At 37.6% G+C, this 21,598-nt stretch overlaps 1 protein-coding gene and 1 long non-coding RNA gene across 14 annotated transcripts in view; both read left to right on the top strand.

Moving 5' to 3' along the window:
• Positions 1-21,598, top strand: part of CAMK2D (calcium/calmodulin dependent protein kinase II delta) — a 209,009-nt gene that overhangs the window by 46,442 nt on the left and 140,969 nt on the right. For all 13 annotated transcript variants that reach the window (XM_056356655.1, XM_056356644.1, XM_056356636.1 and 10 more), the window contains one exon: positions 16,563-16,622. In XM_056356655.1, the coding sequence (XP_056212630.1) occupies positions 16,563-16,622 (60 nt within the window). The remainder of the gene's footprint in view (positions 1-16,562; positions 16,623-21,598) is intronic.
• On the top strand, positions 627-4,681 carry LOC130157326 (uncharacterized). Its single transcript, XR_008824800.1, has 2 exons — positions 627-2,922; positions 4,105-4,681. It is a non-coding gene; the product is annotated as an uncharacterized LOC130157326 (long non-coding RNA).

Raw genomic sequence — 21,598 nt, 5'->3', positions numbered from 1 at the left:
TACATTTCCTCTGAGTCATAGTGATAGTTGCCAAACCATTGTTTCTGTTCTTTTTGGACTTGATTCTAGTTCTGCAGTTGCTTCCTCCTAGGGGGTTGAAGTCCATGAGCTTTTATTAAGATAAATGTCAGTGATTTCAAATGGATTTGCATAAAAGAAGCCCTTAGTCTCTGGTAGAATAGGTCATGTGTAATGTTTAGTTTTAAAGTAACAGTGGCTACAGGAAATACTAGAAGTAAAAGTTGTTGACCTTTTCTGCACAATGGAATTTCTACTTTTGATTTCTCTTTTTTCCCTTTCTCTTAAATACAGAATATTCTTGCATCCATAAGCCAGCAGTGAACTGAGCAGTCTCACTGGTCATCTTCTGTTTAAAAATAAAAAAAAAAAAAAAAAAAAGTTTCTCATTCCCAATTAATGCAATATCTTGTTCTAGAAATGACATCAGGGCAAAAGATGGTGATCATTGATACACTTTCTAAAAATAAACATTGCCAAAGTGAAGAACTTAGAATTCAGAAGGCTGATCTTTGCAGCAGCTTCAAAACCAGTAACTTATGTCTGTCCAAGCCAGGTAGATATCTTAGGCAGTTGTCATGATTTGGCTTAGGCAGTTGTCATGATTTGGTGTCTTCAATGGAGTAATTACTCATTTATATTAAAACTAGCTAGTATCAGTTTAGTAGGTCATGATTAATTTCAAGTTAAAAAATAATCTGCTACCATAGTTCACATATTGCTGTAGGTGAGTGTTTTTTGTGTTTACAGTAAGCTGCAGTTTTTTTCTTTTTATTATTACACACTATTGTTTGATCAACAATTAGAGGGAAAATGAATATGTCTCATAGCATTATTTTAGAAATCTAGTTGCCTTCAAAATTTTAGTGGTCAAACAGAGGTGTCTTCAGAGTTTATAATGCTCTTACTGGATTTAATGGGTTGAACTATTCCTCTTTAAGAATGGAGTCTGTAGGACTGGAGTTGAGCAAGGCATTTGAGTATGTACTTAAGCCCATCCCTCTTCACTGAAGTATTTGAGGGCAAGCAGATGCTTTAGGGCTTGTTAGACTGCTGAGTCAATGCTTGAAATTCCAGGCATCTCTTATATATGATGTGTTTTTCTGAACTTACTTTCAATTCCTAAGATTTTTTTCGCTGTTTTCTGCAAACTTACTGCAACTTTCTGCAGGAAATAGGAAATGTTTTTTCAATTTCTTTAATTATAGTTTAGAGCTACTCATTCAGGAGCAGATATATAACACTAATTTTCAGCATTAGTGTTCGAAACAGGGTATTTGAAAATACATGGGTACAAGTACTCAAGGACTCAGCCTTTTGCAGACTGACTTTGTTCTGACTTGTTGGAAACATAGGACTGGAAAATAAAACCTCTGTACTGAATATAATGCAGCCATCAGATGGCTGTGTCACAAAGATCTGATATATTTGTCAAGTTCCCTTTAAAAGTAACCAGTCATTAAGCTGTCCACCGATGTTTGAAGTGTCCCTGCTGTGGGATGAGTTGTCATTTCCATTAGCTGTATGCTCTGACTGACTTGTGCTGCATATACTTCAGGTGTTTCTGACTGACTCAGGAAACCAACTTTGTGATTTTTATGAATACGTCATATAGCTTTGACACCTATTAGCACAAGGGGGTATGTAGAAAGGCTTTCAGACAGATGCTTCCTGGAACTAAAGTTCCAGTGCACTTTTCATTTTCAGCAGCATTTTGTAATGAAAAATTATTTCAGTATTAGTTTCAGAAGCTCAATGTATGGTTAAGTTCAGAGTTTTCTTCTGGTTACTGCCCTCTAATCTCATTCTCTACAGCTGTCAGATTGTACAGTGCGAAAAGGTTGTAAGCACCCTGAAACTCCAATTGCTGAATTGTTTTCCTCTGTAAAATCTGAAAAATAGAAGCTACATTTTGGCTGAAACGTGTTGTGCTAAAGCAGTCTCAGTGCTTTTGGTCCGCTTACTTTAATTCCTGCTGAGAGTAAGTGGAGTAAGCTTGCGTGTTCTGGAATATAACTTGCCGTGTTTAATGTCTGAACTATTTAAAAATTAATCATGACTGAGAAGCCAAAAAAAAAATTAAACAAACCAGCAGAAAATAGAAGATAGGAGAAAATGAGGAATACTGTATGCATGCAGATATTTATCAGCAGAAATTAAAAAAAAATTAGAGGTGGAGGGCATACAGTCTAAAATTGAGAACCAAAAATTAATACAGGGCAGTGAAGTAGAACAAGAGTTTCCAATATGCAAGATGAAGGGCGTCCATTTGTTTAGAGATGGAAGGAGAAGATGCAGAGAACAAAGGGCTACAAGGACAAAATGTGAAGAACTTTCAAAACCTAGTATATTAATGTCATGCAAAAAGTGACAAATCAATTAAGGGACTTCAGGAAAGTCACCTGGAAGAAGTGGTGGGGAGCAGATGATTTGAGGTGCCAGGTGAGAGAAAATTCTGGGAGGCTGCACTGTGTGATGGGCGTGAACTGCAACAACGTTCTAGCCAGAAGTGGGAAATGGACTAGGGCAATAGGGAACAGAAGTGGCCAGTCTCAAAAGAAGCAGTGTTGTTCTGCTTTTAAATATGCTCAGGTTTTGCACGTAGAGTTGTTGCCAAAAACAAATCATGGGTCAAAAAGAGGAAGGATTGAAGAAGATCTGGCTGACTAGCCGTTGTGAGAGTTTGCAAGTTTTAATCACAAAGGAGAATATGCTGCTGTAGAGACACAAAGAGGTAGTATAGAGAAGGTTCAGGATGAAAAGTGCACTCAGGTTTTCCTGTTAAGGCAAATTAAGCCTTGTGTGAAGATATATTGGGAAGGTGGTACAAGATGCAGCACTGGACAAAAGATTAGAATAGAAGATGTGATATAGAGGAGAGATGGTGGGACACACCGTAAACAGGTAAATACCAGGTGAGGATTGGTTGGCAAACAGTTGTAGGTGACCAGGTGATCAAACTTGCACTTACTGTTCTCAGGGCCTTTCTGTTTATATTGGCACTGAAACGCTTTACAGCATGTTACTCAATTTTAGTAGCTGTACTGTTTATATAATATCTAATAAATACATATAATGACTATACATAATAGTGCATATATTTTTACATAATGCATAAAGCATAATATTTTTTGAAGTGGAGATTTATTCCCTTTTAAATTATGAGGTTGTTTTAACCCAGAAATAGGCAAAATGCATATAAAAAACAACTACTTTTTGTTCTTTAGGGACTGTTCGAAGTTGTTTTCACCTGTGCCAGTGTGGCTTGCTGTGGCAATGCAGCAGTTTCAGACCTTTACTAATGCTGCTCTTGTTTTTCTGTCACTTCTCTCAAAAGAGTAGAATGAGTGAATTGCCAGCTGGCTGTTTGAAACCACAGCAAACTAAAGTATAAAAGGTTGTGTGTGGGGGTGTGTGTGTGTGAATTTTAGGTTTTATTAGCTTGAACTCTGCACCGTGTGAATGTGTGCTTTGAAGGTTCCCAGTGCTTGAGTAAAATCTAGTCTGGCTTCTTATAATCATTTTGTTGGTCTATTCTGTCCCTTTTGGACATCATTAAAGAAAAAAAGTTGTCTTCGTGGCTCAGTGTTTTGCTATTAATGTCACACATTCTTTTCACTCTTTTTGTCACATCACATTAATCATGTGCTTCTCAATTTCAGTAGCAGTGCTAGAAACAGGAAAAAACAGGAAAAATCTGTGGGGTTTTTTTTAGTCATAGTTGTCATAGAAATCAGGGCTAAAGTGTCTTGATGAAGTGGTCTGCAGACACTTGTACCATCTCTGACTCTGTAATCTGTGCTTTGTAGGTAGGAATAAAGTCTTTGCGTGCATTTATCAAATTTGCACACACTATGAACACTAAAATATTAGCATAGAAAGTGGGTGGGAAGTGGAAGAAAGCCCTACAGGAACATTAGCCAACTGAAAACTGCTATTGTTGGCAGCCTTCACAGCTGAGCACAAATGTGTCTTTTGTTTTCTTAATGCCCTGGGGTAGAATATGAAAACCAACAGGTGTGGGTTTTATTTGTTATTTTACGAAGCATCTTGGATTAATATATTTTGCTTTTCCTTGATTTTCAGAAGCCTGATTGAAGAGAAGTGTGTATGTGAACATAGCCACAGAAATAACTGGAGGCATACTCTGTGCCCTGATTTCTGGTCTGCTGATGCTTTTGACCAGTGGCCTAATAAAAGAATTGGCTCTGCTATTGTTGTTGCATACTCTTATCCATTATGGACCCGGGTATCCATGGAAAAGATGTCTTTATAAAAATGAACACCTGGCGCGTGCTTCTGTTAAGGAAACATTAGGAGGGGTGGGTCAGATGAGTACTCTGTGTCTGTAATTGTTTATTATAAGAATGTCCCACTTTCTTAGCTATAAATACTAAAAAGAGAGGAACAAGTAAAGGCTGTGTTTTCAAATATTTCCCCAGGAGCAGGTACTGAATGCTAGAGCATTCATTTTGAAAAAGTGCTTTTGGCAACTGAAGGACCGTGTTCTGTAGCATTTACCTTCTGTAAGAATAATGGAGGGCATAAGTGAGGTTTATGTGTGAACATTTCTGTAGCATGAACTCAGAAATGGAAAATTTACAGGGCTCTGTGATGTACTGTTATATGAATAAACGTGTCTTATCTTATAGGCTGAAAATGACTGGGTTGCAAATTGCTAAAGGTCTATAAATGATCTTTCATAAGAACTGGCTCTGTCAGCTGTTTAGTAATGTTGTTGGTCCCCACTGTTGTGGTTTAACCCAGCAGGCACCTAAACACCACACAGCCACTCCCCTCCAGTGAGATGGGGGAGAAAGAAGGAAAAAAGTAGAATTTGTGGGTTGAGATAAAGACAGTTTTAATAGGACAGAAAAGGAGGGGAAAATAATAATCGTAAAATAATTAGAATGTACAAAAAAAAATAATGCACAATGCAGTCACTCATCACTTGCTCACCAGCACGCAGCCAGTTCCCAAGCAGCAACCTCTGGCCAGCCTTCCCCCTAGTTTATATACTGAGCATGATGTCATATGGTATGGAATATCCCTTTTGCCAGTTTGAGACAGCTGTCCTGGCTGTTTCTCATCTCAGCTTCTTTTGCCCCAAGCTTATTCACTGGTGGGGTGGTGTGAGAAGCTGAAAATTCCTTGACTTTGAGTAAACACTACTTAACATACTGATGTTTTAGTTGTTGCTATCAACTTTATTCTCATCCTAAATCCAAAATGTGGCACTGTACTGGGTAGTAGGAAGAGAATTAACTCTATCCAAACTGAAACCAGAACACTCACTAATGACTTCAACTTACAGAAATGATTAAGAAATGGAACTCTGCTGTTTCCAAAGCCTTAATACTTCCTCAGAGAGAGAGTAAAAAATGTATTTGATGCAGTTAGAGTGTGTGTAAACAGCATTTGCAGACTTAAAGCAAGTCACTGTTACAACACTGTTCATCTTGCACAATACACCCTTAAACCACAAATATTTACATTCCCTGATACCTAGAACACTTCATTGTGCTGTATGTAGTTTGTCAGAGAAGTTGACAAAATCAGGGTGGTGATGGGGGAAGCTGTATTGCTCAGTTAACCTGTGGGTCTTCCCCACTGAGTTACAAAGATTTGGTTTGCATAACCGCCCCGGAAAAACATGTAGAAAAAAATATGATTGCTGTTTCAGGTCACCCAGGGATCACATTTGACATTTTGGTAGTACTGAAAAGTAAGCTTTCTTGGATGCTCTGTTTTTTTGGCCTGGAATCTGCGCACATGGAAGGGTTTATCATAGTCTTAATGTTTCAATTTTATGTATTTTTACTACACACAGCACATTTATTTCTCAAGGGAGTTCTTGATTAACTTCATCTGTGCCACTGCATTGTAGCAACATCATCCACAGACTGGTTCCAACCAGTCTTTTTTGTTCCTCAGAAGTGAGAAGGGAAAGTTTATTTGGACAACTTATGTTCCTGTCAGGAATTGTGGTCTGCCTACTCTTCCCATGTATGGCCAGGCTCTGCCATTGCTGTGGGGCAATATTGATGCAGATATGTCTTGTCTTGTGTGTATGCGTAGCCTTGGCACTTAGTGGGGTCAATGCAGCCTGTGAACTGGCCTCAGAACTTCTACTTTGGGAAGATACATTCTTTTGAATGATTTAGTAAAAAATAAGAATACAGGGAACCAGTGCAAAACAGGAGAGGTCCTGGCCTGAAAGTCTCTAGCAGGTTTAGATGTGCTTGTGGTCTGAGGTGAGAAAACTTGAGAGATGTGTCCTTGTTGTGTGGCTCGGAACGTATGGAAATGACTATGCACCGCGCAAGTCAGTAGGGAGAGTGTCAGCCCACTTACATGCTTTCTCGATGAAAAAAAAAGCTGGCACTCCTGTGATAGAGGAGCACAGAGAAAAGGTTTTGTTCCTCAGTGAAACATTCACAGACCTGCTAACCTGTTTCCAATTCTGAACCCTCGATCTTACAAATGTTCTGTATGTAGCGAATAAGGGGCAGATCTGACACAGGGTATAAGCAGACCTCAGGTGCCTCACACTTATGTTGTGCCCGTGAAAGTTCCCTTTCTACAGCTACCAGCCTAAATATTACCAAGTGTTTGGTATGTCTTTGCATAGCCCAGAAACTGCTAAAAGGTTGGGTGGTTAGGTGCTGCCTGGCGACTGAACTGCCTAGAAATTACATGGAGCAGGCCTTCATCTCCCAAGCAGGCTCAAAGCTCTCTGATGCTTGGGTTCGCTATCAGTTCAAAGGCTTTAAAGACCTTTGATCTTGGGGAGTAGTCTCTTCTGTCCTATTAAGATAGAAGAGCTTATTCTGGTGAGATTTTAGGTGCCCAGAGGTTACATTCTGCCATAGTAAAGTTTTAAATTCTAGTAGAAACAAAGTATGAAGAGAAGAGAGATTTTTAATGCATCACCATGTTTCCTTTTAATAGGAGCTTTGTTTTTCTGTGAAGGAGAGTGAGCAAAAGAAAATCTTCTTTTAGTCAAAATAATACTAATACTAAGGAGGAAGTACAGCTGTGTCCTAGCGCATCCCGTTGTCAAATTTCTGCAGTTGTCTTCTGATTTCCATGGGAGAATATAACAGGGCCAAAGTGGTCTGGGGTAGGCTTTAAGGTATGCTGCAGTGCAATCTGGTGAGCCTCTTGGGACTTAGAGCTCATTGCTTTCTCTTCATTAAGCTGTCTAAAGAAAAACATGGGAAAAGACTGAGAAGTGTTGAACTACATAAGAAGCAGCTTGTGGAGGCCATCCTCAGAAAGACTAAGCAGGCTGTGTGAGAAAGCATAGATCATCTCACACTGAATAATATCCAGTCAGTACCAGGGGAAAAAAAGAAATATACAGACCATGAAAGGGGCTAAAGATATAAAAGTTAGCAATGGGGAGATTGCCTTTACAGTTTGCTGGGGACTGCAAGCTCTAACAATAAATAGCAGGAAGAACACAAAAATTACTGCAGAATAAAGAGGCTTTGCTTTGCAGAAGTTTGTATTTTCGATACCTGTGTTGATAGGTGGTGAGCAGTAAACGTTTCTGCCGTGGTAAACTCCATTTGGATGGTCATGCAGCCAGCACTTTTGATTAAGAATCATGACACCGTAGGAGAGAGATTTATGCTGAAGACAATAATTATATTCTTGCTTCTTTAATTATAAAATACATTATGACTTAATCCAAGGATTAGGTATAGTCTATGTATAGAAGTCTTCTTAAGAAAGTAAATTTTGATATCACTTTAACATCTTACTTTTTTGCCTACCTAATAAAAACTGTATACAGACAGTAATTTTCTGATGCAGACGTCAGAAGTTGTAATATAAGATTTTGGTCTATTAGAATATTGTCATATGAATTAGGATTAGTTCTTTTCATACAGTCTGTCAGTACCCCAGATTTTAAACATCCATATTCTGTTTGTTTCAGGTTTCACAGTTTCGTTAGTATTGTAAAGGCTAAATTTTTCATGCTGTAGTGAATTAGATTTTTTTTCTTTTTTATTTTTCTTGGCTGCATCACCTGAAAGTTATTTGTAGCTTCTGCAGGGTTTTTTCCATTAATAAAACTGTATTCTCATTGCTGCCTTCTTTCTGATTGTATCTGCATTTCACAGGCAGTGATCTTTTTCCAATCTTGATAACTAACTGTTACTGTAAGAGATGTCATTGTTAGCAAATGGAGACTTGCTTTCATAAAATAATTTAGAATTTACAGAGCATTCCTTCTTCTGCATTTGCTTTGCTGCTTTTTAAGCTTCTTTCTTGTATTTTTCATTTAATTTCCTTACAGCTACTCACGTAGACAGTGCAAGAGACCTTTTTATAATCAGGTATAGGTAATTAAATGAGAGCAAAGGAAGCAAGTGTATAAATGTACTTGCATGTTCCCTTTTTATTATATGTTTGGCTTTAAAGCTTGGCTTCCTTTTACTGATAATCATTTTTCCCTTTTCATACTGACAGGAAAACACAGCTCTAGGTGATTAATCATATACTGTCAAAAATGAGAGGAATTAACCTTTTGGTTTTAGTAAGTGACCTGTTACTGAATTTATTTTTTCTAGAGCTTTTCCTCTGATGCTGTTGTAGCATAGACATTTTATGCTAGGCACTATCAAACTTTCTCAGGATTTTCTTGCCTGCTAGGTAATTCCTCTGGCTGTGCTTGTCATGACAGGGCAGTGGCGCACCTTCTTACGCTTCGGATTTTTTGGAGCTGAGTGCTCAAATTATTTCAGTTTGACCTGCCCTTTGACACTCATCTTCAGATCACCAGTAATTGAAACCTGGCTGAAAACAGTGTAACAGAAATAGATATTTATGTTCAGCATTTGCAGTTGAATGTACTTGTGAATAAGCTGAGTGGAGGAAGGAAGGTACACACAGTATTTCCTAAAACACTTTAAAGAAACATGCAGGCTTTAAAGGCGAGTCATCTTCTTGGGTACCCCAGAAGGTTAAATTTGAATTTGGTTCCCTCCCCAAAAGACTTATGTACTGTGGACTTACTCAGAAGGTTTCTGGCACTTCTCTAACAATGCTAAGGATTACTTGCTTTCTTTGGAAGTGCAGCTTTCATCTTCGGGACCTTAATGTCCACTTAAATCCCTGACTCGAGGAGTACTTAATGCTCTTTCTGCTGCCTCATGGCGCAAGGTGCATGGTGTGAGGTATCTCCATTCACTTTGCGTTTCCTTTTATAACAGGTGTAACAACAACTATTCTGATATGAGCAATGGAATGGTGTAAACACAGAGAGCTCATTATATTACATAACACCAGATATCACCTAATTGGCACCAGTTGATACGCTAGCTAAGTTTAAGGTGAAAATCGGGGAGTATGATAGTGCAGTCAATAATAATGATGATGATGGTGTAACCTTCATATAATGCAGTTTTGATTGTGGCATACAAAAATATCAGGTGTGCTTTTTTAATCAACACAATTATTGTTCTTTAAATCATACAATAACAATTTAGCCTATCTTCATAGCTCTAATATTTGTTGAGTACACTGTCATGTCTATAAGTGAGAGCTGAATATTAACCCTGTCTCATGTAACATGGTGTGCTATCTTTTACTTGAACGTGTTTCTTTTCTGAATTATCCTCTTGTTTTATGCCACAGTCTGAAGCAGTCTCTGCAGACATGGCTACCTCTGACTGAATGCTGTGGGGATAAGACACACAGGGCACGTCCTTGCTTTGAGGTGTCAGTTGAAGGTGCGAGTAGCAGTTGTATTCACTGGATGCTTTTAATTGGCAGGCCTTACGATGTGAAGCTTTGTCTCTAAGAAACAGTATTAATTTATGAGGGAAATGTGGTTTTATCAGAGAAATGTACTTGCTGAAGCATCAGAGTTAGCAATATGAAGAAGCAATAGCAAGAATTGCTGTAGTTGAATAAATGAAATACATTGTTCAGTTACAGTGGCTGTCATTTTAAATTATTTCCATACACGATCATGTGCACATATCCTTTGTTTTTTTAATGCAGTTGATGCTAAAATCTCAGTGACGTCAGTGGGAGCCAAGGGTTGCCAGAATCTTACAGGTTTAGCCTTGATAAGTTGTTTTCAGATGAATGAAAGAGCTCCACCTAGTTCATGCTTTGTCATTTGAGAGTTTATTTCACCTAGTAAGTTGTGAAGTAATGTTTACTTGTCTGTTTTTTTCATCTTGTTTAATTTACTGTCCAACAGAGCAGGAGGAACATCTGTATCGTGTTCATTGTGCACTGTATGGGTTAGTACTCTAGATTGCCTTACCCAGGTGGTATGTGCCTGCTCTGGGTGTTCAGAGTGCCCTTGGGTGTAGTGTGATAACAGTTAAACAACCAATGACAATGTTTAGTGTATGTGAGAAATTAATCATATAAGGTGTCAGTTCAGAAGCTGTGGTATAGCAAAGAAATTTCAAGTGTTTATATTAAGAGTCAGGGATGAAGTGCTTTATTGTGTCTGTGTTATTCCTGAAGAGTGGAGATAGGCATAGAAGACTGAGACACTTCTCAGGTTTCTAGCTATGCTGGCTAATCCTGTAAATACAGATCGAGGTAGTACAGAATAGCCTTTTAAAGTAGTGCTGGTAGTATACACCAGAGATAGACATCTTACGCCAAATGCCCAGTAGTCCCTTGATTATTTTTTTTTTCCCTGAGGCTCTGATTGTATTTCATCTTCTAAAACAAGCTTAGTTTAGTTTGCGTTGCAGATCATCTCCCTGTGTGCTCTGTATAATATGGTAATTGGTCAACCTGTGATTAAGTTACAGCCAAAGCCAAGGGGCAGTAAGATGCTGAAACTGTGTATGTCTGTGCTTGTGTTTAACTTGCTGTAACTGAAATCTAAAATCTTAACATAAAACCTCAGTGGAAGATTTTAAGTTTATAAAGGATCTTTGAGTTCATCTTGCAATTTTTTAAAAAATATTATTTTATATTTTAAACTTCTGACATTTAAAGTCACTTTTTAAAAAATTAACAATAAAGTAAACATGGAAGAGGATTAAGCTGACATTTTCTCATGTGAGTGGTGTAGGCTTTGAGGTCTCATAGTGAATTATGGTGGTTTAGTGGGCAAGTAGTGACTAGCTCAAGACCTATACCTCTGGGCAGAAGACTGCATACTTCTTAAAAGAATATAAAAAAAAAATCTGAACTGTTACGTAGAATTGATTCAATTGTTCTTATTGTTAAAGTTGAAAATACTGGTAAGTGCAAATTACAGAAAAAGTAATTAAGCTTCCTGTGTTGGGTATTTTTTTTCCCCTCCAGATTTAAAAAGTGTTTTACAAACTTGAGGTGCTGACTATGTTAAAGATGGAATTTGCTTTTTATATTTTATTTTAAATCTGTTGTTATAGTTCTTTTAAACACACATAGCTAATACTTGGACACTTTGCAGTAAGGATTGAGCCTTTTTCATTTTCTTTAGATGTCTGATGCTAAATTTCTGACTCTTGAGAGTTGTCATACATAGCAACTTCTTCTAAACTTGTTAGTTTCCTGGTATTTTCAGAACTAACTTCACCATGCAGTTATTGTGATACATGATCATTTTGATTAAGATTTAAAGCACTATATTTCAACTGTAGCATGTTTTTTACATTCCAAACAGTTGTATTTTCCAAAGTTGTTATTTTGGGAAATTTGTGATGCTTATTTGTAGTTGCATCATAGTAAATATTTTAATTAAATGTTCATGTACTTCATTTAAAGGAGTACAGTTATTGTAGAGAAAACAAACTGAATTATGTGGTATATCTATATGGGCTTCAAAAAGTCTTGGAAACTTTTAGCAAAGAATATTGTATTAAAAAATTATGCCTTCAGTGGTATGATTTCAATGAAAACTGCTAGCTTTTTATGTGTTTTATTTGTATATTTTTAAATATGCTAGTCTTACATATATTTTTTTTTTATCCCTAACAGGAAAATGTAGAGAATAACTCCCTTCTAATTAATTGATATTTAAGCATGCTTAAATTGTGTGTTACTTGTCTTCAGAAGTTACTACTCTGGCTTAATTATTTCAAACTTATTGCAGGATAGTGCCTATTTTTGTAATAAATGGATATATTTTTTCTTGTCAACATACTGTGTTAGATTTGCAATGTAGAAACCAAATACTCTGATTTCTATGAGCAAGTATATTTAGTATGTTTACTATATGTTTCGGTATTTATATTTTTAGTAATTCCACTGGTAGTTGCTGACATTTTGCATTGTGACTGTTTTTTCCCTTTATTATGGAAAGAATTGCTAGAGGAACAGAACTCCATGTGTTTGCTTTAATCTCTACTACCGAATCAGTGCCTGACTTTATTTAACTTTGGAAATCTCTTATTTTCAGAGAATGTAAAATTAAAAAATGTGCCTTTATATTTTGTTTTACAGCATATATTTCTCTATCAATGTCCTCATATTTCCTTTTTTTGTTATTACAGCATTTTAAGTGTTACTGACAGCTGTGTCCAGGATATTTTGATGTCTCCTTAACATTCATACCAAATACAATTTCTGCTGTCTTTTTATTCTTGGTGTCAGTGGTTCTCTGATTTAGATTCCCTCTTGATTCATGAAAAGGCCCTATACACACGCTGCTTGTGTTTCCTGCAAAAAAAAGATGTCTCTGAGCAATCCGATGATGGTTACTGCTTGTTTTCGCCTTTCATGGTTTTCTTTACACTTCAGGTCTTTGTTCGTGAGTCGCCAGCCAGTTTGGGTGTGAAACCTGGTACTCTTGTTACTCTTGGAACAGGGTTTTGGCATCCCTCTCCTAGTATCCCTTCTGCTGGAGCTGTACAGTAGTGCTTGTGTCACAAAATTGCTTGGGTTTAATGTATGAAATTCAGTGGATAATGACAATGTGCCCCTGCCTCCCTCCTCTGTTTCTTGAAGTTGTCCTAATTTAAAATTTTTTGCAGCGGTTGAACAGCTATAATTTTTACAGAACTTCTTGCATTCAAATTCATTGCTGCTTGTTGATGAACTCTCTGTTGACACATTAATTGTGCTTACTGAAGTCTTTACTGATTATGCCTAAAACGGTTGGATGAATACCAAAAAAATAGTGTTCATTAATTGAGGACAGGTACTTGGTATTAAGTTGTCAAGATCTGGCAGGCGAGCCAGAGACTTAATGTATCTCTTCTATTATTATTTGCTATGGTTTACTTTCCAAGTACGTGTAAAATAGGTCAGTCTGTCTGGCCTCATCCAGACTGGTGTGAAGGTTAGTGTTAGGGAGCTGGTTCTGAATGTTTCAGAACCAGAGTTGCCTGCCAAGTGTCCCTTTGCTGTAAGTGTGTGTGCTACACCTGAGATGACTTCTGTAGGAGAAGGTTAGGATTTTCCTGCCCAGTTTCTCCCTTTATCCCTGTGCACTTTTAAACATGATACTCAAGGGTAATCCTACTGGGTGTGTTAAATAAGCCTTTATATTTTCTGACTTGAATACAGGCTGTGCTCTTCAGGCTATATTGTGGCATTTTTTTAGAGGTCAGCTTGCTTGCTGTTACATATCCCCAGAGTTCCAGGCTTATGCTTTGCCACCATGTGACACTTGGGTCTGTATGTGTAAGCCTTTGGTATCCTGCCTGAGTTTAAGAACATTTTACTTAAGTGCAGCAGGACGGCATAGGAGTTGAATTGTTTGCGAACAGTTTACTTAAAAAAACCCAAACACCAAACCCTCCAAAACTAACAGCCCCCCCCTGCAGAACAGCCCCCCTGCCCCAAACCCCAGCTTCTACAGTTCATCAACACATTAATCTTTGATATATTCCTCTAGCTGTCATTGCTTTTATAAGTACTGAAGTATCCCGAAGGATTGGAATCGTTCCTACTTGCCATTTTATTCATGTCATTTTCACGCTTAGGAGGTTGTGCCTGCAATCAGCAGCCAATTGTTCAGTGCACTGTGCAGACAGGCTGCCGAAGCTGGCTAGCTGGTAATGAATGTGGTCAATGGCAGGAGAAATGGCACCAAGATCCCAGTTCAGTCCTTAATAGTAATTGCTACTGGAACAACCAGGATATATAAATAATTTGATGACTTGAGCTGCCAGTCTGGTGGGAAGATGCCTAGGTTGTGGTCATCGCTCCCATCACAACTCATGTGTTTTGTGCAGGGGCTGTTGATGCTTTTCACGTGAAGCAGTCCACACAGCAGGGAGACCATGTCTTACTGGACCTACATGAATGCCCAGGATCACTGCCTCATGCCTGCTGCTCCCATCTGCACCTATTGCTCTCGCCTCGCTCATCCAGAGGGTATCTCTGTCCTGTTCAATGAGCTGTGTAGAGCACCTCCACAGCTGGCAGGCTGAAGCCAAAGCGATCTTCAGGAACATGAAGCTGCAGTTTCATGAGATGGAGTGTTTTTGGCAGCAGCAGAGACCAGTGGTCACCTTTGCTGTCACACTGTGTGCCGCCCTGTCTCCCTTGTGCTGGCACAGCCATCTGTGTAGAATTGAATTGTCCCACTTTCAGGGTGACTCTGATCTATGTTTAGATTAAATTCTCTAAAAGGAGTAAGCACCCAGTGCTTGATTGGAAAGAGCAGAGCTGGAAGTGCGCTTTGCACAGAGCCTGGTACCTGTCTTCTGGTTAAAGGTGGTTGCAAATCCTCCTGTTGCCCCTTGGCTTATGTAGGAAGGAGAACTTTCTGGATTGTGGTTGGCTTGAACAGGGAACATTAGGACTCCCCATGGAAGAGGAAGGTGAAGTGCTAAGGTAATTTGTGGAGTTGAGCACCAGCTAAAAGTAGGATGGATGTCAGGATCACACTATTGTATCCAGGCACTGAGGAGGAGGGTGTTTATAGTGTGTTTTGTCTTGAACCCTAGTCTGACTCTTGCGCAGTAGAATCTGATGTCAGACTGGTATCAGACTATGCTTTAGTGGCTTGGAAGGCACACCTAATTACACTGATGGTGTTATGGGAGAGAACAGATACCATGATAGATATGCAAGAGTGACATTACAAAACCAGATAATTTCTTAATTCTTCCTGTAGGTTTTTGATGCCTATTAATCTTTTGTAGGTTAAACTTTTTGTATTCTCTAAATGCTGGTTATTCAACTCAAAACTTGCTGTGCGGACTGCTCTTTTTATGTGGTGGAAGGCCAGTTAAGAATTTCCCCTTTCAGTTGTTAGGAGTGTTCCCAAACGTAATGCCAATAATAAGGATTGCAGAGGTGGCACAACCCAAATTACTTGTTTGACATTTGAAGTCTGAGCCTCTGTGAAGGATTGGTTATTATACTATCCTTGGATAGCAAATTGAAGCTAGTTAAAATAATAGCAAGAGAGCCTCATCTCCAAGAACGTTTTGCAGTTTATTTTTCTTCTAATTGTGAGAAATTATTTTTAGCTAATACTATAAAATTGAATCTTTGTTGCTTTTCTGCCTCTTGACAGAAGCTTAGTATTCTTTGCAGGCATAGAAATTATGCTGCAGAAAGTGAGGATAAATGCAGTAGCAGTCTGATGGAATTACAGGATTACAGTAGGGAGTAGCTGGCTGTTCTTATTATTTCCAAATTATGTATTTTAATATCCACGTTACCTTGTGTGCTTTATACTGCCTTACACAAAACATTTTAACATACCTGCAGGCCTTCAGATATTTCCAGTATAAGTAACTTATGCACATCCCCCAAAACTCCTGTATGTATCATATAAAACAAGTACTATATTACTTAATGTTAATCAGAATACAGCAGAAGTAGTACTATAAATGGTGGTGTTTGGAACAAATACTGTAAAAGTTTGTACATAAAAAAACCCAGCTTAAGTAAATAGGAGCTTGATGCGAATTGTAGTATTTTATCTCCAGAAGTGTCATTAGGTCTCAGTGGTGTACAAGTTTGGACCTACTTCTCTACCTGAAGGTTAAAAAGAATCAAATGACCAGGAGAGGAGGAGCCAACAGATGATACACCTGGACCTACATTTTCAGAGTATCTTCAGGTTAATGAATAATCAGCCTGAGAGAGAGATGAGCCTCACTGGGAAAATAATAACTGCTGGTCATTAGTTCTTGGAAGTTCCTGCAGCATCGTATTGGGGTGGGAGTGTGTGGTGACCCAAGTGCTGGCAGTCTGTCTGGGTGGCTGCCACGTCCTGTACTTTAATGATACACTAGGTATCATTAAAGCAGCTAATGGGTAGGATTTAAGGCAATGCTAGAGTTCAGGTTGTCCTTGTTTAATGTTGTAACGTGGTTTATTGCCTGATAATTACAGGTCATAGCATGAGTATTTCCTGTTCTCCCCAATAAATCAGCAGCTTGATTTTTCTAACGGAACTGCCTGTGGTAGCTCATCAAAGCAGTGGTTGGATGCAGTAACCTAATTCAATATTAAAAACAGTTCAAATGTAAAATCTTAATGGATCTAAATGACGGAGGTCTTTTTTTAAAGTTCACATCAGATTATTTTTACTTCTGTAAAGCAAATACACTGAACTAAGTTAATCTTCACACTAAAAGCAATTGTTTTGCTTTCCTTTGTTGCAGATCACCAGAAACTGGAAAGAGAAGCTAGAATCTGTCGCCTCTTGAAGCATCCCAATATTGGTAGGAACATCTAATTGCTTTATATAGTAGCTATCGTTTTAGAATATTAAGGGAAAATACAAAATAGCAAATATTAATAGCAGCTCAGAGAAGTCAAGTGGAAATATCCCCAGGCAAGACAATTTCTTTATAGTGTGGTGCTGCTTTCTAATTCTACTATGGGATTATAGTAATATCCCAATGGGTCACCTAAAGCAACATGTACTGTTCTCATCTTCTTTGAGCTATTGCTCTGCCATCAATGAGCTATCTATGCCAGGTGTTTGGGGTTTTTTTTGAGCAGTGTGTAGGAGGAGTTATTTCCAGTACTGCTCATGACTTTTTGAGACCTGCAGAAGAAATTTATCTAACAACATATGTTGCAAAATGACACAGACCAATGTTGGTAGTTAGCGTTGTTTTTACTGAGGTGCTTATTTTATCCCGTTTTATTTTATGTTTGAGATCCTGTTCTTCTGTATAAAAGATAGGTAAATGCAGGAAACTCTCCTCTTGTTTCCAGAAATGTATGTTTTCTATTTAAGCATTTGTGGAAAGCAAACAAAGATATATGGGGGTGTGGGATATATGTGTTTCCTTGCTGTAGAAACAGATAAGTACTTGATATTTACAGAGTTGTATCTGGGTTTTTCAGACACTGAATTGTATGCCAAGGGTATCTCTCACAAGAATATTTGCTGTACCTGAGACTTTTGTGGGAGGGTGGGATTGTCCTGTCCACCTTATTCCTCTGTCCTCACATAGTTTTTAAAAGTTGTCATCAGAAAAACTAGTAATCTCACTGAATATTTTAAATAAATACTTATGCTTGGTACTCCAAAAGCACGTGGCTGGCTGCTTCCTCTTCTAGTTACTTTTTCTCCTTTTATTATTTAACAAATATTGGTCTTTGTGACATTTTTTGACTATTATAAATTGCTTCATGCCTGGGAAAGAATCAGCTCTTTTAATAATAATCACAAATTGAAAAAAAATGCATCACAGTTCAAAATAAATGCTGAATCTCTGAAAAAGCTCTGTTATGCACGCTTAAAAGCTTAGAGTTTTCACATGGAAATTTGGTTAAAGATGAAGAGTAGCATTACCTGCATGCATCACTTTACAATGCAAAAATTTTGGCTGGGATAAAATAGCAAGACAAGGGAACGTACAACTTGTTGCAGGGAGGAGGTGCAGCTCTTCTGCGGTTGTGGAGGGCAGTGGTTACACATGTGGTGTTAGTCTGACTCTAGAGTCATTTACCTGTGCCATGCTGTAACCTTGTGAGTTTGAACAAACCAGGGAGGATGAATGAAAACCAACAGTAAACTGATGAAGTGGAAGAGTGGAAGTGAACAAAACTCAGCTGAAAGAAAGGTCTAAACTGATTTCATGTGACAGCATGTCTTCAGTTTGTTGAGTAGCTTGGACCAGTATTAGGATGGAGTCCAGATTCTCTGTGGCAGTCCAGCAATTCCACATACAGTGTTTGTGTTTGTGAATGTATGACCTGAAATGAGAACAGGCGATGACAGCTTTGATGACAGGCAGGTAGGGTTCTGTAAGTCAGCACAAATTCCATGCATCACTACTTGCACCAAGGTGCACAGTTCAGTCAAAGGATTATAGCCAGATTCTTCTACTCCTGTTTCAAAAAGATGCCATGTCCTAGATCTGTCTGAAAGAAGATTTTCATGACTTGGAATTAACATGCCAGGGTTTGGCAGCAGGCATTATATTCTGTTGTCCTTCAGTTTCTAGTGTCAGCTGTTCCGCCAGCCCTGCCAGTGTATCTGCCTGAAAAACACTCTTCCAATTAGTGTGGTTACAGCAGTAACAACCCCTTCTCTCTCTGTCACCCCTTCTCCTGCAGTCATGTGCTCAGCCAGCTGAACGTTAACCCTAAAATCATTCTAGGTGCATGCTGCCTGTACCCAACTGAATCTCTTATTCTTGGGGCACTGTCACATCCCTTTCTAAAAAAATAATCTCTTGTGGACAGTAATACTACATCACTCTGGAAGGCACTAATAGAGAAAAAGGAAGTATATCAGAGAAGGGTAGCTCAGCTGTAACAGCAGCAAGTATAGTGTGTTGTATATGCCTCAAAATGGTAAAGATTAACCCTTGTAAACAGGTTTTGCTTCCACTACGTGGATGACAAAGAAGTATGCATGTTTAAAAATATTAGCCAGTCCATGAATATAAATCTCATGTTTTTCCCTTCATCTGTATTTTCTCCTGAATTTCCTGCTGTGGATTAATTTCTAATAGCCTAGAGAATAAAAGATTTTTTTTAAAAGGGACTTGTCATGTTAATGATCAGTATAAAAAATAATTTTTCAAATGCAGTCTCTGTAGGAAAGCAAAGATCTAATTTAATTGATTGGGCAGTTTCTCAGAGATGGTCTCAGTTGTTTTCTTTATTTTTCTCCAATGTATATTTTTTTAAGTTGTCTTTTTTTGAATTACCAATTTGTTGCAAGGCAGCAGATTTCTGGAATTAGAATTCAGTAGTCCTTTTTCTTTTCTCTTGCAGCCTTCTTTGTTCTTCCTACTTAGCTTGATTAAATCTTTCTTCTAAAAGTGACTTAGTGTAAAGATGTCAGTTTCAGGTTACCTTTATCTCTAAAATAATACATACGTAATAGTACTTCTTTGCAGGGCGTTGTATGTACCAGATCTTCAGGGTGAAAATTCCATTTTAGTTACCATTTTCATACTTTCCCTCTGGTCAGAGCAAAGCAGCACAGCTGTGGTGAATCACATATTTAGATTTCAGCCTGTCAGTAAACATTGTAGTTTTCATACGAGCAAGATTATTTTTCTTTAGAGAAACTGAGTTTAAAAAAAAAATTCAAAACCACTGGAAATATTTTCCAATTATCTTTCCAGACAAAACAGAATTATTAAAAACTTCTACAGATCACTGGGTTTGTATTTCCAATGTAGGTGTCCAATTAGTACGTAACTAGAAAAATATTTAGTACTTAATTACTTCATCAGGATAAGAAAGAATTCAGGACTCAGCTCTTTAACAATCAAAATACCTATTTTTAGCTACCCAACAGAACCATTTTTGTATCCATTTCATATCTGATCTGATTGTTTATTTAATGAGTGCTGTTATGCAGTTAGGAAATCTTAGGATGACATTTAAAAAAGGCTTTCAACTTTAGTCTGTATTTGTATGCACTAAACTTCAGAAGGTCCTCTGGTATTGGCAGAGAAGTCTTAAAAATGAACATGAATGTTTTAATTATTTTTTAAAAAAATGTACAATTTGAACAAAAGGTGTGGAAAAGCACAGAATATGGGGGGGGGGGGAATAAGACTAAATCAGAATGCTTTCTTTCAAATAAGACTGAAATTTGGAAACTAAGGAGGCACACATGGAAATGCTTTCAGTTCTTTATTTGAGTCTCCCCAAGTAGTCACTATAAATGTTAAACTCAGAGGAAACAAACATATTTTCTGCTGCCTTTTTGGAAGTATTTATGACAGCAGATTATTATTTCAGGAAGCAGCATGTCTTCCTAATGTTCACAAATAAAGTATTTAAATATGTATTGAGGGAGCTTAATTGTTACTAGGCTTTTCTACTGAAAGAATTATTTTGAACTAGGGTAAGATAACAAGTTCTGAATTCATATATGAAAATTTAAATTTCTGATAATTATTCTCACTAGACAAGTGTTGGGAAGGGAAGCTAACTAAATCAAAATCCATCTATCTGGCACTTCCAAATGCTTACAAATAAAAAAAATCCATAATAATTCATTTTGATACACAGATGTTGTGTTGCTTGATATGGCTACATATATTTATGCATAGCTAAGCCTATAGGAGCACACCGTCACTTGAAAAGTACTTTGTAGATGCAGGAAAATTTATTTATTTTTTAAACAGTTTTTTCCAAGTGCACTTTTAATATCCTTTTAATGAAGTCATGAATCTAGCTACTAGCATCAACTGCCTTCTGTAAGGCGTTTGTTCCACCGCTGTATTATGTGCTAATTCTTTTTATTATGGAAAATCAGCATATTATTAGGGTTATTAAGAAAACAGATAACCACAATAAAAATATAAGATGGTAGTTCTCATATGATGGGATTATTTGTAGTGGTCTCCTTTAATATTTTTATCAACAGACTTAAAGAAAAAAATTGAAGTGGTATCAGTTTGATATGGTGGGACTAAGGAGCCTTACAGCCAATAGATGTGAGCTCACATACCCAAGAACAAAGAATGTGTGTCCATCTTAAAAGAGGTGTGCCTGCCTCTTGGAAAAGAGTGACTTCGAAAAACCTGTAATGACAGGAACTACTTGAATACAAATCTCATTGGGATGCTGTAACACCCAGGGGAAGTACCGTTCTCAGATGCATGGAAGTAACAATCAAAAAGAGGAAAACAGTATTTATTTTGTGTCTGCCAACAGAAGTCACTTCTAGAATACTGTGCTGAGCTTTGACATGCAGGAGTCACTAAGTATGATCTAGGTTAAAGGGAGTGATTTGAGGTCTACCAAGATAACTAGAAAATGTTCTTTATCAAGAAAAAGGCAAAAAGAAACATGACTGTTTACTTACTACAGCTTGCTAGCATAATAGAGTTTAAAATGAAAGATGTAAATGTAGGTTAAGCCTTACTGTTTGGAGAACGTAGTGCTTTTTGTTTGTAAGATTACACATCAAGTTATATTAAAAGCTTACATCCTTTTCTGAACAAATACCCACAAAGGATATATCATCTTGTGTAACTGTTACTTGTACAGCTGTTATGTGTAATAATGCTTCCAATTTTTTAATTAGAAATTTGGAAAGAAAATGCGTAAGGGAAATAATAATTTCTTCATTAAGAAACGCACCGTCATTGTCCTGTTTTCTGCCCTTTATCTTCTTTTGGTAAACTTTGATTTCTCATTCCTCTTTTAACTTTAGGTAAAGTTGTATTTTAGCACTCTTGATTTCTAGTCTAGCAATCCAAATATTTTT

The sequence above is a fragment of the Falco biarmicus genome, chromosome 1 (assembly GCF_023638135.1).
Source record: "Falco biarmicus isolate bFalBia1 chromosome 1, bFalBia1.pri, whole genome shotgun sequence".
Taxonomy (NCBI): domain Eukaryota; kingdom Metazoa; phylum Chordata; class Aves; order Falconiformes; family Falconidae; genus Falco; species Falco biarmicus.
The sequence above is the reverse complement of the archived record's forward strand: the minus strand, read 5'-3'. Positions and strand labels throughout refer to the sequence as shown.